This window comes from Oncorhynchus nerka, linkage group LG13 (assembly GCF_034236695.1).
Source record: "Oncorhynchus nerka isolate Pitt River linkage group LG13, Oner_Uvic_2.0, whole genome shotgun sequence".
In the NCBI taxonomy this organism is placed as follows: Eukaryota; Metazoa; Chordata; class Actinopteri; order Salmoniformes; family Salmonidae; genus Oncorhynchus; species Oncorhynchus nerka.
This window is the reverse complement of record NC_088408.1, coordinates 65,390,182-65,403,808: the sequence shown is the minus strand read 5'-3', so window position 1 is coordinate 65,403,808 and position 13,627 is coordinate 65,390,182. Positions and strand designations below refer to the sequence as shown.

Here is a 13,627-nt window from a genome sequence, read left to right as displayed (position 1 = left end):
GTATACTGTATCTTCAGGATCAAACCACACACATGTAATCAGGGTCTCTGGTCACTGTCTTTACACAGTCAATTACCTGATTTTACTACTAACATTTACACTTATAAGGTTATTTTGCCACCAAGTTACAGTTAGTGTCTGTTACTGCTGCACCTCCCGTCACCTTGAGAAGCTCTGGGGCCTGTTTCTTCAGCTTCTCCATCTTCCACTCGTTCTCGCAGGGGTTGAGGGATGAGGGAGGGGCTGTGCAGGAACACTTGCAGTCCGATCCAGAGCTGACGGTCTCCACCGTGTAGAAGTCCTCCACCCGTGCTTTTCCGCTCCTCAGATGCTGGCACGCATCCTTGCTCAGTGGCCTCATGATGCACTTACATCGACAGTCTGAGCCCTCCGATGTCATCCGCACCGGCTCTGTCTCCCCAAATATCTGACAAGAGAGAGAGTTGAAGAGAAGGGATGAAATGGACCGATTACACCGGTTTTAAATAGAGTGGTGTAGGAGTGGTTGACTAAAGTATTCTTGACATGTGTGAACTGGACATGGTTCCCGTCCCTCAGCTACAGGAGGCAATCACAGCCTGGAATGATGTCACAACGTGGGGTTGAATGTGAGAGGGCCAGTCTGGAGGCTGAGCAGCATTCAAGCAGAGACATTCTGTGAAAGCAACTCTATCTGACCCATAGTGATCAATGGTCAGGATTTAACTTTGACATTATGATTCATAAATATATATGCTGAGCTTGGGTTCTCTCACAGGAGTCTATGGAGAGTTGTTAAAATGTTCTGAATGACTCCCTGCCCAGTGGACATACTATGAATAGTAAATACATTTTCTTAGGAGAGAAACAAAAGCAAGGAAAGGAAAGTGATCCTGGGACATTTACCACATGCTTCATCTCCTTTGAAGCACATGAAAGGCCCAGTCAGACATTTGATATACCATAGATTTATTGCATATCTTATTGAATGTTCAGTTGTTGTAGGTAAGAGGTCAATGAGTGCCAAACCTTCATTCCACAGAGAGCTTAAGGTGTCACAGTAGTTCTCAAGTGCCTGTCTCTCTGTCTGTTGTCTGTGATGGGCACTGCTCTGTTCATCTTCCCATGTCTGGCCATCTCTCCCAGCGCCTCATGTGAGAATGGCGCTGGAGGGAATAGCAGACGTTTCACGGGCATCTGACCAATTGTGCTATTTTGTGTTATTATTTTTGCGATGATGGTAGAATAAAAAATAAAAAATATTTTACATAATGTTTCCACCATCATTTCTTATGGTCAGAAAATAGCTTCTGGACATCAGAACAGCTCTCATTAACCTCGATTTGGACGAGGCGAAAGACATTGATTATCCTGGACCAGGAGGAGACGGTGCTATAGAGGCCGGCGTGTGGGACACCTGATGAGACTACGTCGAAGAGTGGATAAACCTCCTGTACCCTCCGTTCTATTGGCAAACATGAAATCTCTGGAGAATAAACTTGATGAGCTCTGTTCGAGACTATCCTATCAACGTGATCTGAAGAACTGTAATATCCTATGTTTCTCCAAGTCATGGCGGAACAAGAACATGGGAAATGTAAATCTAGCTGGTTTTTCTATACATCAGCAGGACAAAATGGTGGTGTCAGGTAAGCTCAGGGGAAGGGTGTGTGTCTCTTTGTTAACAACAGCTGGTGCGCAATCTCTAACATTAAGGAAGTCACGAGGTTCTGCTCGCCTGAGTTAGAATACCTCATGATAAGCTGTAGACCATACTATTTACCAAGAGAGTTTTCATCTATATTTTTTGTAGCTGTCTATTTACTCCCACAAACCGATGCTGGCACTAAGCCTACACTCAACGAGCTGTATAGTGCCATAAGTAAACAAGAAAATGCTCACCTAGAAGTGGCACTCCCAGTGGCCTGTGACTTCATAAAATAATAATAATAATTGTGGTACTTTTTACCCCTTTTTTCTATCTCATTTCATGATATACAATTGTCCCATTGCTGCAACTCCCATACGGACTCGGGAGAAAAGAAAGACGAGAACCATGCGTCCTCCGAAACATGACCCTGCACTACTTCTTGAGACACTGCTCGCTTTATCCAGAAGACAGCCACACCAATGTGTTGGAGGAAACACTGTACAACTGGCGACTGAAGTCAGCGTGCGTGCATGGCCGGGCCACCACAAGGAGTCACTAGAGCGCAATGGGACAAGGACATCCCAGCCGTCCAAACCCTTCCCTAACCCGGACGAAGCTGGGCCAATTGTGCACCGCCTCATGGGTCTCCCGGTCGCAGTGGCCGGTGACTGTAATGCAGGAAAACTGAAATCCATTTAACCTCATTTCTACCAGCATGTCACCTGTGCAACTAGAGGCAAAAAACTCTAGATCACCTTTACTTCACACACATAGACACATACAAAGCTCTCTCTCAACCTCCATTTGGCAAATCTGACCATAACTCTTTCATCCTGAGTCCTGCTTGCAAGCAAACATTTCAATAGGAATTACCAGTGATGTGCTCAATATGGAACTGGTCAGATGAAGCGAATGCTAAACTACAGGACTGTTTCGCTAGCACAGACTGGAATATGTTCCGGGATTCATCCGATGGCATTGAGAAGTTTACCACATCAGTCATCATCTTCATCAATAAGTATATCGATAATGTCGTCCCCACATTGACCGTATGTACATACCCCAGCCAGAAGCCATGGATTATAGACAACATCCGCACTGAGCTAAAGGCTAGAGCTGCCGACTTTCAAGGAGCGGGACACTAATCCAGATAAGAAATCCCGCTGTGCCCTCTGAAGAAACCTTCAAACAGGCAAGCGTAAATACAGGACCAAGATCTAATCTTACTCCACAGGATCTGATGCTTGTTGGATGTGGCAGGGCTTGCAAACTATTACAGATTACAAAGGGAACCCCAACCGCAAGCTGTCAGTGATGTAAGCCTACCAAACAATTGAAATACCTTCTATGCTTGCCTCGAGGCTAGCAACACTGAATCATGCATGAGAGCACCAGCTGTTCACGATCTCCGTAGCCGATGTGAGTAAGACCTTAAACAGATTAACATTCACAAGGCCACAGGGCCAGACGGATTACCAGGACACTTACTCAGCGCATGCTCTGAACAGCTAGCAAGTGTCTTCACTGACATTTTCAACCTCTCCCTGCCCCAGTCTGTAATACCTACATGTTTCAAGCAGACCACCATAGTCGTTGTTCCCAAGAATGCCAAGATAACCTGTGTAAATTATTATCGCCCTGTTGCACTCACATCTGTACCCATGAAATACTTTGAAAGGCTGGTCATGGCTCACATCAACACCATCATCCCAGACACCCTGGACCCACTCCAATTCATATACCGCCCCAACAAATCCACAGAATCTCTATTGCACTCCACACTGCCCTTTCCCACCTGGACAAAAGTAACACCTACACGAGAACAGTGTGCATTGACTACAGCTCAGCATTCAACACCATAGTGACCTCCAAGCTCATCACTAAACTAAAGATCCTGTGATTAAACACCTCCCTCTGCAACTGGATCCTGGACTTTCTGATGGTCAGCCTCCAGGTGGTGAGGGTAGGCAACAACACATCCGCCACGCTGACCCTCAACATGGGTTCCCCTCAGGGGTGAGTGCTTAGTCCTCTCCTGTACTCCCTGTTCACTCATGACTGAGTGGCTGCGCACAACTGCAACACCATCATTAAGTTTGCCGACGATGTGACGGTGGTAGGCCTGATCACCAATGATTAGTAAGTCTACAAGGAGGAGGTCAGAGACTTGGTAGTGTGGTGCCAGGACAACAACCTCTCCCTGAACGTCAGCAAGTCAAAGGAGCTGATCGTGGACCACAGGAAATGGAATGCCGAGCACGCCCTCATCCACATAATCGGGGCTATAGTGGAGCAGATAGAGAGCTTCAAGTTCCTCGTTGTCCACATCACTAAGGAATTATCATGGTCCACACACACCAATACAGTCGTGTTTTCCATCAACACAGCCTCAATTCATCAGGGCATGGACTCTACAAGGTGTCAAAAGCATTCCCCAGGGAGGCTGGCCCATGTTGACTCCAATGCTTCCCACAGCTGTGTCAAGTTGGCTTGATGTCTTTGGGTGGTGAACCGTTCTTCTTCTTCTTTTTAAATTTTACCTCATTTTCTCCCCAATTTCGTGGTATCCAATTGTTTTTTAATAGCTACTATCTTGTCTCATCGCTACAACTCCCGTACAGGCACAGGAGAGACAAAGGTTGAAAGTCATGCGTCCTCCGATACACAACCTAACCAAGCCGCACTGCTTCTTAACACAGCGAGCATTTAACCCGGAAGCCAGCCGCACCAATGTGTCGGAGGAAACACTGTACACCTGGCAACCTTGGTTAGTGCGCGGCCTGCCACAGGAGTCGCTGGTGCACGATGAGACCAGGATATCCCTACCGGCCAAGCCCTCCCTAACCCGGACGACGCTAGGCCAATTGTGCCTCGCCCCACGGACCTCCCGGTCGCGGCCGGTTACGACAGAGCCTGGGCGCGAACCCAGAGTCTCTGGTGGCACAGCTGGCGCTGCAGTACAGCGCCCTTAACCACTGCGCCACCCGGGTGGCCCTGGGTGGTGAACCGTTCTTGACACACACAGGAAACTGTGGAGCGTGAAAAACCCAGGAGCGTTGCAGTTCTTGACACACTCAAACCAGTGCACTTGGCACCTACTACCATACCCCGTTATAAGACATAAATCTTTTTTCTTGCCCATTCACCCTCTGAATGACACACATACACAATCCATGACTCAATTTTCTCAAGGCTTCAAAATCCTTTAACCGGTCTCCTTCCGTTCATCTACACTGATTGAAGTGGACTTAACAGGTGACATCAATAAGGGATCATAGCTTTCACCTGGATGCACCTGGTCATTCTATGTCATGAAAAGAGCAGGTGTTTTGTACACTCAGTGTATATAGCCAAGTCCTCGTTACTCATTGTGTATTTATTTATTGTGTTTTTATTTTTCTATTCTATCTCTTTTTTTCTCTCTCTGCATTGTTGTGTAAGTAAGCATTTCACTGGTAGTCGACACCTGTTGTTTACGAAGCATGTGACAAATAAACTTTGATTTGATGTAGAGGCCAGGGGGTCGCTGCACTCTGATGCTAAGCTCGTCTTCCAGTATCTTCTGGGAACCAGCTCCCTCTCAGACCCTCTGTCCAGGGTTAACCTGTCATCTTCCCCCAATGAGATTTAGGGATCTCTATAAACCCTGTGGCAGGCCCACATGTGGTACCACTTAGGGGAGAGTGGGGTAAGTTGAGTGTTTTTTTACATTTACGTTCTTTCTGACAAAGGTCTCTACATACAGTGCCATGAAAAGGTACTTGCCCCCTTCTGATTTTCTGTATGTTTGCATATTCTTTTTATAATTAATGTTCTCAGATCTTTAACCAAACCTAATATTAGATACATCAAATCAAACAATTTATACTTATTTAATTTAGTTAATTAACAAAGTTATGCAACACCCAATTCCCCTGTGTGAATAAGTAATTGCCCCCTTACACTCAATAACTGGTTGTGCCACCTTTAGCTGAAATGACTGCAACCCTTACTGCAACTCTTACTGTAGTTGTTGATCAGTCTCTCACTTCGCTTTGGAGGAATTTTGGCCAACTCTTGCATGCAGAACTACTTTAACTCAGTAACATTTGTGGGTTTTCAAGCATGAACTGCTCGTTTCAAGTCCTGTCACAACATCTCAAATGGGATTAGGACTGGACTTCGACTAGGCCATTCCAAAACTTCAAATATATTTCAGGATGGTATGTATCGCTGAAAAGAATTAGAATTCATGAAAACACTACAGTTTTGAAAACATCGCTTGTCCAAATAAAGTGGTCTCTTGGCACCACTTACCCCTGGTATAGGGTAAATTAAGCCACCTACAAATTTCTGTACTGAATGAAATATTACCACTAACTTTTTAAAGCCATGTCTATCTTTATTTCCCAAATACAATTCAACACAATCATAATTGCTTTTTAAAATGTTAATAATTGTAAGAATATTTTAACTAAAAAACACTACTTTAAAAAAAACACACTTTTGTCACGTGTGCTCTTTCTCTGGCCTCTAGGTCACCAGGCTGCTTGTTATGGCGCACACCTGTCACCATTATTACACGCACCTGCACGTCTTCAGACTCACCTGGACTCCATCACCTCCCTGATTACCTTCCCTATATAGTCACTCCCTTTGGATCCTTCCCCAGGTGTCATGGTTTCTGTTTCATGTCTGTGTGCTGTTCTTGTTTTGTATTATGTTCTGTTCTGTTTGTTTGATTAAAACGCTCACTCCCTGAACTTGCTTCCCAACTCTCAGCGCACAGTGTTACAACTTTTAACATAGGCCAGGTCATGTTACCTCATATCCCAGCGATAATGCCTTGCATTGACCCTGAGAAGAAAACACTTATATTTGCTCAACTTGCCATTGGCTCAACCACTGGCTCAACTTACCCCAAGGCAAACATTTTGACTATTGGCTCACACAGCTACAAGGATGCACCTTCATGCTAGATTTAGGACTTCATATTGAAGCTTATAAAGACCCCAACTGACGTATAGAACAATCTTAAAAGTATCTACTTTGGTTAAGATACAAGCATCATGAAACATCTAACACACTAAATGAATCTGACTTGGTGAAAATCTGTGTTTTGGACCTAACTTGCTTACCACTTTTCCCATGTGGTTTCTTCCTTCACAGACTATGAAATGATGACCTCTTCCTAAATATTTGGTCAAATCATACATTGTGTGTATGGTTTCCTAGAAGAAAGGGTGACTCATCTTACCCCTTTGACTCAACTTACTCCACTCTCCCTTACAGCAGTACAAGAATGCAGCACGGGATTCTTCATTAAATTATCTGTCTGTCTCTATCTCTTTGAAATGAAATGTGACTGTCTGTCTGAGCCCTTACTTTGCCACATTGTATCAAGACATGATAAACATCTCAACTCTGCACTCAATCAAGGTATTTCTGGAAGATTCGTCAGTCCTGTCCTTCACCAAATCCACACTGGGCACGTAAACTGTAGATAGGGGCAAACATCTATGGAGATCAAGTCTTCTTGCCAATGTGAGTAAAGAGAAAACCCAAGGAGAGCATCCACACAACTGTGCACAAATATCCAGTGACTGAGTGGTCTCTGGGAGTGAGGATTTTTATGGAGGCCAGACCCTGCAGGCTGGTGAGGGGAGAGAGAGGGGTGGAGAGGGGGGAGGGGTGGGCTCATTAGTGGAGGAATGCAGCCTGTGACAGCGGTGGGGGGCAGTACCCTCCATTACTGTAGACTTACACTCAGAGGGGTCTTTGATTATGGGGCAGGACCCCTGTGTGCATAGTGGCCAGCCATTCCTGACCCATGTCAAGTAAAAAAGGCAGTGGGTTGACAAATGCTACATCCACATGAAAACAGAGTGGATTAGCAGATTAAAGTTCCCTTGGAGGGGTTGTGCCCACAGCCCTGCTGCACCTTATTGTTCCATCACAGACCCAGGCGATCCAAACCCAGCCTGCTCCTTAGCAACATCAGCATAAGTTGCTTCTAGTACCAACTAAGCATGGCAAACCTAGTGGAATTCCTGCCAGCTTGATTGGGTTTGGTTGCCTCCTCGACACCTGTATTTGGGATAGTGTGCATTTGTGTATTGACCAACAGGGAAGAGTTCATACACACCATTCATGTGCAGCATCTTCCCTATCAATCCTCTTTCCTTTACACACAGACCGGAGCAAGTTGGACGTCAGCTGTCCTAATTCTAAAGAAATTATATTGGCTGTGAGAACCGTTATTGTCCTTGCTCTGTTCATATGAGAACAGACACCAGAGCGTTCGTAATTAAGACCGTTAAGAGCCAGCATGCTTTGTGCTTGGCGCCGTAGGCTTTGACCTCTGAGAGCAGTCAAGTTTCAGGTCAAAAGAATAGGACTCAAATACAAACTTTGGTCTGCACAATCGGCGGAAGGGACCCGACTGCACAGCTTCACATTCACACACTCCACAGACCACAGTACATGATTAGATCACTCACTCACTGAAGGCCGTGGCCACTCTTACAGCGACTAAGTGAAATCCCAATTGTGTCCACAACTGCTAAAAACAAGATACATTGCACACAATGGCTGGCACATTCCAGGCACTTTTAAGGCTTATCTTTAAACACAGAAAACCAATGTTATTATATGATGGCCTTAAGCGTTACTGTAACATTAACCATGGTCCGTATAAACAAGGATGTCCGTTTCAGACCGTAGGTTTTGTATAATTGTTCAGGCCATCTGCATGTTGTTACTAGGCATACGGCATATAGACTTAACAATGACACTGTAGCTTTCACAAACAAGATAATTCATGTAGGATACTTTCCACAAGAGTGTTTATATTTCTTAATATAAACAGATAAAGAACAGACCCTGTTCCGGGTGTTGTCCACTTCAAAGACGCTCAACTCAGGAAACTGTTTCTGAGGTAAACTGATACAAAGAAATACTTAGTATGACTACTAGAGTGGAATGAATCCACACAGTGTTCATGTCTGGAAAGGGTTTATCTGATGACTAAATCAAAGCAATGATATTTCAGGATAAACAAATGCTAAAGAGAAAGCTCATCTCAGAATCACCGTCTACTAAACTGGAATTCGATGGCCATAATCCACCAGTTAGGGTTTACACAACAGATGATGGAATATTGACTCAGCTTGACTTTAAGATCATTTTTGACCTATGAAGATATCTGAACTATTCGTTTAAATTCCCCGACGTATCACCTTGCTCTCCAGTCTAAACATTAGAGACAAATCTGGAGTCTAAATTCTTGTACAGAAAGTCCACCTGATTCCTAATCTAATTAGTATTGCTTATGATAAACAGACTTAGTGCCACTGTAAATCTGAACCTGGACTGCAAAAGGAAATGTAAGCCTTCAGCCTGGAGATGAACCATGAGATTGCAGTCCCTAACCTGAACAGAAACTGGCATTAGCACGGGGACGTTAATTAGCTGGACACAAGCTTACTGAGCACTTGCTGCTTTTGGGGGTACACATCCACATTCCATCCAAGGCTTGCTGCGTTTACACAGGCAGCCCATTTCTGATCTTTTGCCACTAATCGGCCTTTTGACCATTCAGATCAGATCTTTTGCCAATAATTGGCTGTGTAAATGCAGCCATAATGTGTCCGACTGAGCACACTCAGAACATTCTGGTTAACCTCAGTGGCTACTACTGATTGAGCCTAATGAGAGAAGAGTGAGGCAGAGAGAAAGAGGGGCGGATAAAAAAGGTGATGGAAGAGAGAATCAGCTAATCTGTGGAACAGTATCAGATGATTTATCTGTAAACAGTTCTCTCTTAATTATCAGCGCATGTCTGGGGACCACAGCCATGAATGGAATTAGCTGCAATTGCTTTCCTCCCCAGATGCTGTTGTTTTGGGAGCCAGATGTGTGACAGGGCCCACTGGATAGATTGATGGAACTGATAGATAGATCAGTGTCTAATATTCCACATGATTGTACAATTGTATCAAACCTTTACTTGGATGTTTTTTTCCCCACCATAAAACACAGTGAAGGACCATGGATGTGATAGATGCTGAGTGAGAATGTGCCAGCTGAAGGAGACCCACTGGGCACAGGCGTCAATTCAACATCTATTCCATGTTGGTTCCACGTAATTTCCTTGAAATTACATGGAAACAACATTGATTCAACAAGTGTGTGCCCAGTGGGGATATCTTTCCTGTGTGGAACTAATAGGAAGACCAAGCTGGCTCCTCATTGGGCACAAACTCACATCATAGCAGTCAGACACAAAGGCTGTGTTTACAAAGGCAGCCCAATTAGGATCCCCCCCCCAATCTGATTTGTTTTTTGACCAATCACATCAGATCTATTCATATCAGATCTTTTTCAAAGCTAATCTGATTGGTCAAAAGATCATAATTGGGCTGCCTGTGTAAACACAGCCAAGGAGGCATACAGTAATGCAGACTGGGAAAACAGGTGGAGGGCAAGTGGTGCAGAGAATGGGTGAATCATACTTCCCTTTGGCAATGTGGTCCTCTGGCAGCCATGTTCTGTATGGAGCATCCTTAGATGAAGGGCTCAGACAAACGGGGTTGTAATTTCAGCTCTCTTTGTGTTACTTTTCTCCTACATTACAACGCTCAGAGGGAAAGGGAGATTGCTTTTTGTTTGCTGTTGTGGTCTGTGTCACTGTCTCCTTCATTTCCGGCTGTTCAGAATTAGAGCCCTCTCCCAGCCGTACTGGGGCCAGGGGCCACTGAGTCCCCCAGACAGACAGACTGACTGACTGACAAGTCTCATTAACTCATTAAGTCCCAGTGACACACCAAGTCTTGTTAGTTAATTACTCTGATAGAGGGGCATTCTGTGAGTCTCCTCCCTATGTCTCGGTGTCCGTCTCTCTCTCTGCCCTCTCATGGACCTCTCGGCGGGATTCCTGGGTTTGTTTACAACCAAAACAAGGGGCAGGTGCACATGCCTGTTCCCATGCCACTACTCCCTCTGTGTCCTCCTCTGAGCTGGCTTTGTCTCACAATCATCTCAGTGCCACCAGTGGGCAATGTCCAATGGGACAGAGGGGGACAGAGGGCATCCAAGCAGCACACAAGACAGGCACATGAGATGAACACAGAGAACAGAGAGAACCATAGCCGTGCTAAAATCAATCACAATTTTGTTAGTGATCCAATACTATGCTTTTGTATTTGTATTTATTTCTATTTATTAAGGATCCCCATTAGCTGCTGCCAGGGCAGCAACTACTCTTCCTGGGGTACAGCAACATTAAGGCTGTTGTACACAATTGAAAATATTACATGCCATTACTTTTCATAACACTTTTCACAACACATTACGTGTGTTCCCTCAGGCCTCTACTCTACTACCACATATCTACAAGTCCACATCCATGTGTACGTGTGTGTAGTGTGCGTGTCTTATCATGTGTATGTGTGTCTGAGTCTGTGCCTGTGTGTGTGTGTGTCTCTTCACAGTCCCCGCTGTTCCATAAGGTATTTTTATCTGTTTTTGAAAATCTGAATCTACTGCTTGCATCAGTTACCTGATATGGAATAGAGTTCCATGTAGCCATGGCTCTATGTAGTACTGTGCGCCTCCCATAGTCTGTTCTTGACTTGGGGACCGTGAAGAGACCTCTAGTGGCATGTCTTGTTGGGTATGCGTGGGTGTCCGAGCTGTGTGCCAGTAGTTTAAACAGACACCTCTGTGCATTCAGCATGTCAACACTTCTTACAAAAACAAGTAGTGATGAAGTCAGTCTCTCCACTTTGAGCCATGAGATATTCACATGCATATTATTAAATCCTTTGACAGAAGGCCTTGGTACAGTCCACTTGAATCCTGAGTTATCAGTTGTGTAAGTTGTTACCCTCAAAACATTTGATGATCATTGTAATAATAAGGGATTATCATTGTTATGAGACATTTTACACTCCACTGTTCTTGAGAGGACACAAATACCATGATGTGAACACATGACACTTGTGCTCAATGTTCTAAATGTACCACACTTCCTCTCATGCACAATGAAGAAAATCTGCTCGACAACCTTCATGTGCTTGTGTGCGTCTTGTTTTGTGCCCATTTTTGTTCCTTCTTCTACAGTGGGGAGCAGGGATTAGACTCTCCTCAGGGGAATGCAGGTCTATGAGAGAGGGGTTACTGAAGTCCAGCAGCTGTGCAAACAAGGCAGGGCAGATATTACTGTTACCCCACTGGCTGCCATCTCTTCCCACATTTCATCTGGCATCAGGCCGTACACATAAAAGGCGCCAGGAAGCCTAGTGGTTAGAGCAAGGGTATTCAACTCTTCCCTACGAGATCCGGAGCCTGCTGGTTTTGTCTTCTACCTAATAATTAATTGCACCCACCTGGTGTTCCAGGTCTAAATCAGTCCCTGATTAGAATGGAACAATGACAAAATGCAGTGAAACTGTCTCGAGGTCCAGAGTCGAGTTTGAGGGTGTTAGAGCATTAGGCCAGTAACTGAAAGGTTGCTAGTTTGAATCTGTGGCTCTGCCCCGAGCAAGAAACTTAATTGCTCCGGGGTTGCCTAAATAATAGCTAATCCCTGGCAGTTACCCCAGTCTCTAAGGGTGTCTCGGGGAGTGGGATATGCAACAAAAAAAAAAAGTCCATTTCACACCACACTTGTACAGGTTACACACATGTACATGTGTGAAACAGGACAAACATAAGCACGCCCTATTTGACCTTTCACTGGGGAAACCTAATGTAATGGTTACTTAGTCTGATGTGCAATAAGGGGATTCAAAGTCTATACTTACACGCCAAGAAGGCTGATGTCATGTTCAATAATGACATACATCTATTCTTTATATCAACACGTGTTCAGACTGAGAGAAGGGAGAGAGTCCGTGTCTATGGTCAGGCAAATTAACTGATCTCTGACTGGACACCTGGTCATACAGGGCAACAGTTGATATTGGGGAATTGGCATTTTAATTTGGAAATCACATGGATAATTGGAAGAGCATAATGTTTATCGTTTGTTATGCAAACTGTTTCCCGCTTTCAACAACCTCACGTCACAAGGGAAGCGTCGATCGCTCCTTCGCGCACGTGAACGAATTAACTAGGCTAATTTGCGCAAATTGTGCAATCATTTCGTTGAAATACGTTGACTTTAAAGTGGGATAATGTGTTTTTTAAAGAGTGCATAAAACATTGGTATTCAGATATTAAGTTAACAATAATAAATGTACTGTAGCAGAGCTGCAAGACAGGGTTGCCAAATTCGTATTAATATTTTAGGAATTAGATCCATTAAATATGGGGGAGTTCCTTACTTACTTGTGCCATTGCAGCATTTATATTGGTGTTATTAGTCTATAACCAAGTCATGCCCATAACTTACCTTACTCTGTGCAGTGGCATCTTTACACACCACCAGTAGGCAAGCTAATAAATTCGTAAATCTCCACATTTTCCTCCCAGGTGCTTGATAGCAGATAAAGAATCCCTCAGCACAACTTTTGGAGTCGGAATGACAAGGTCGGTTACAGTATTACTCAATCCATAAATTAGGACATCCGCACGAGATATTAGGGTTCCATTGCCACAGACCCAAATCGTATATGTAGTTGCTGTAATATGCGCAACAATCAGTTTTCCAAGCTGATAAGGCGCTGTCCACACACTAGTCCTCAACTCTGCGCATCAGGGGTAAATGATCATCCACCAATCTTCTCTTCTCCACACATGGGAGGGGCAATTTGCACACACACTTGACATGAACTTGGGACATAATATTTCTTATCGAATCTTATCTTTGGAGTAATTTCAGACGTGTTTCATTATAGTTTAATAACTTTCTAATATTCCATACAACTTTTTACAGCCTTTATTGCGACAAATCTGACAATTAGCATTTACGCATGGCGCACAGGGATATGAATTACACGTAACAGCTGCACCTTTTCTATATAATTTTAGCATTCATTTGATAAATGAGTGGCACAAATAAAATGCATGCACAAG

General features: G+C 44.3%; 1 protein-coding gene across 1 annotated transcript in view; it reads right to left on the bottom strand.

Annotated features, from left to right (window-relative positions):
* LOC115139885 (olfactomedin-like protein 2A) overlaps positions 1-13,330 on the bottom strand; it is a 31,212-nt gene extending 17,882 nt beyond the window's left edge. The window contains exons 1-2 of the mRNA XM_029677727.2: positions 13,005-13,330; positions 164-427 (exon numbers count right to left, since the gene is read on the bottom strand). Coding sequence (XP_029533587.2) covers positions 164-427; positions 13,005-13,073 — 333 coding nt within the window. The 5' untranslated portion in view covers positions 13,074-13,330. The remainder of the gene's footprint in view (positions 1-163; positions 428-13,004) is intronic.
* Between the last annotated feature and the right edge of the window lie 297 nt (positions 13,331-13,627).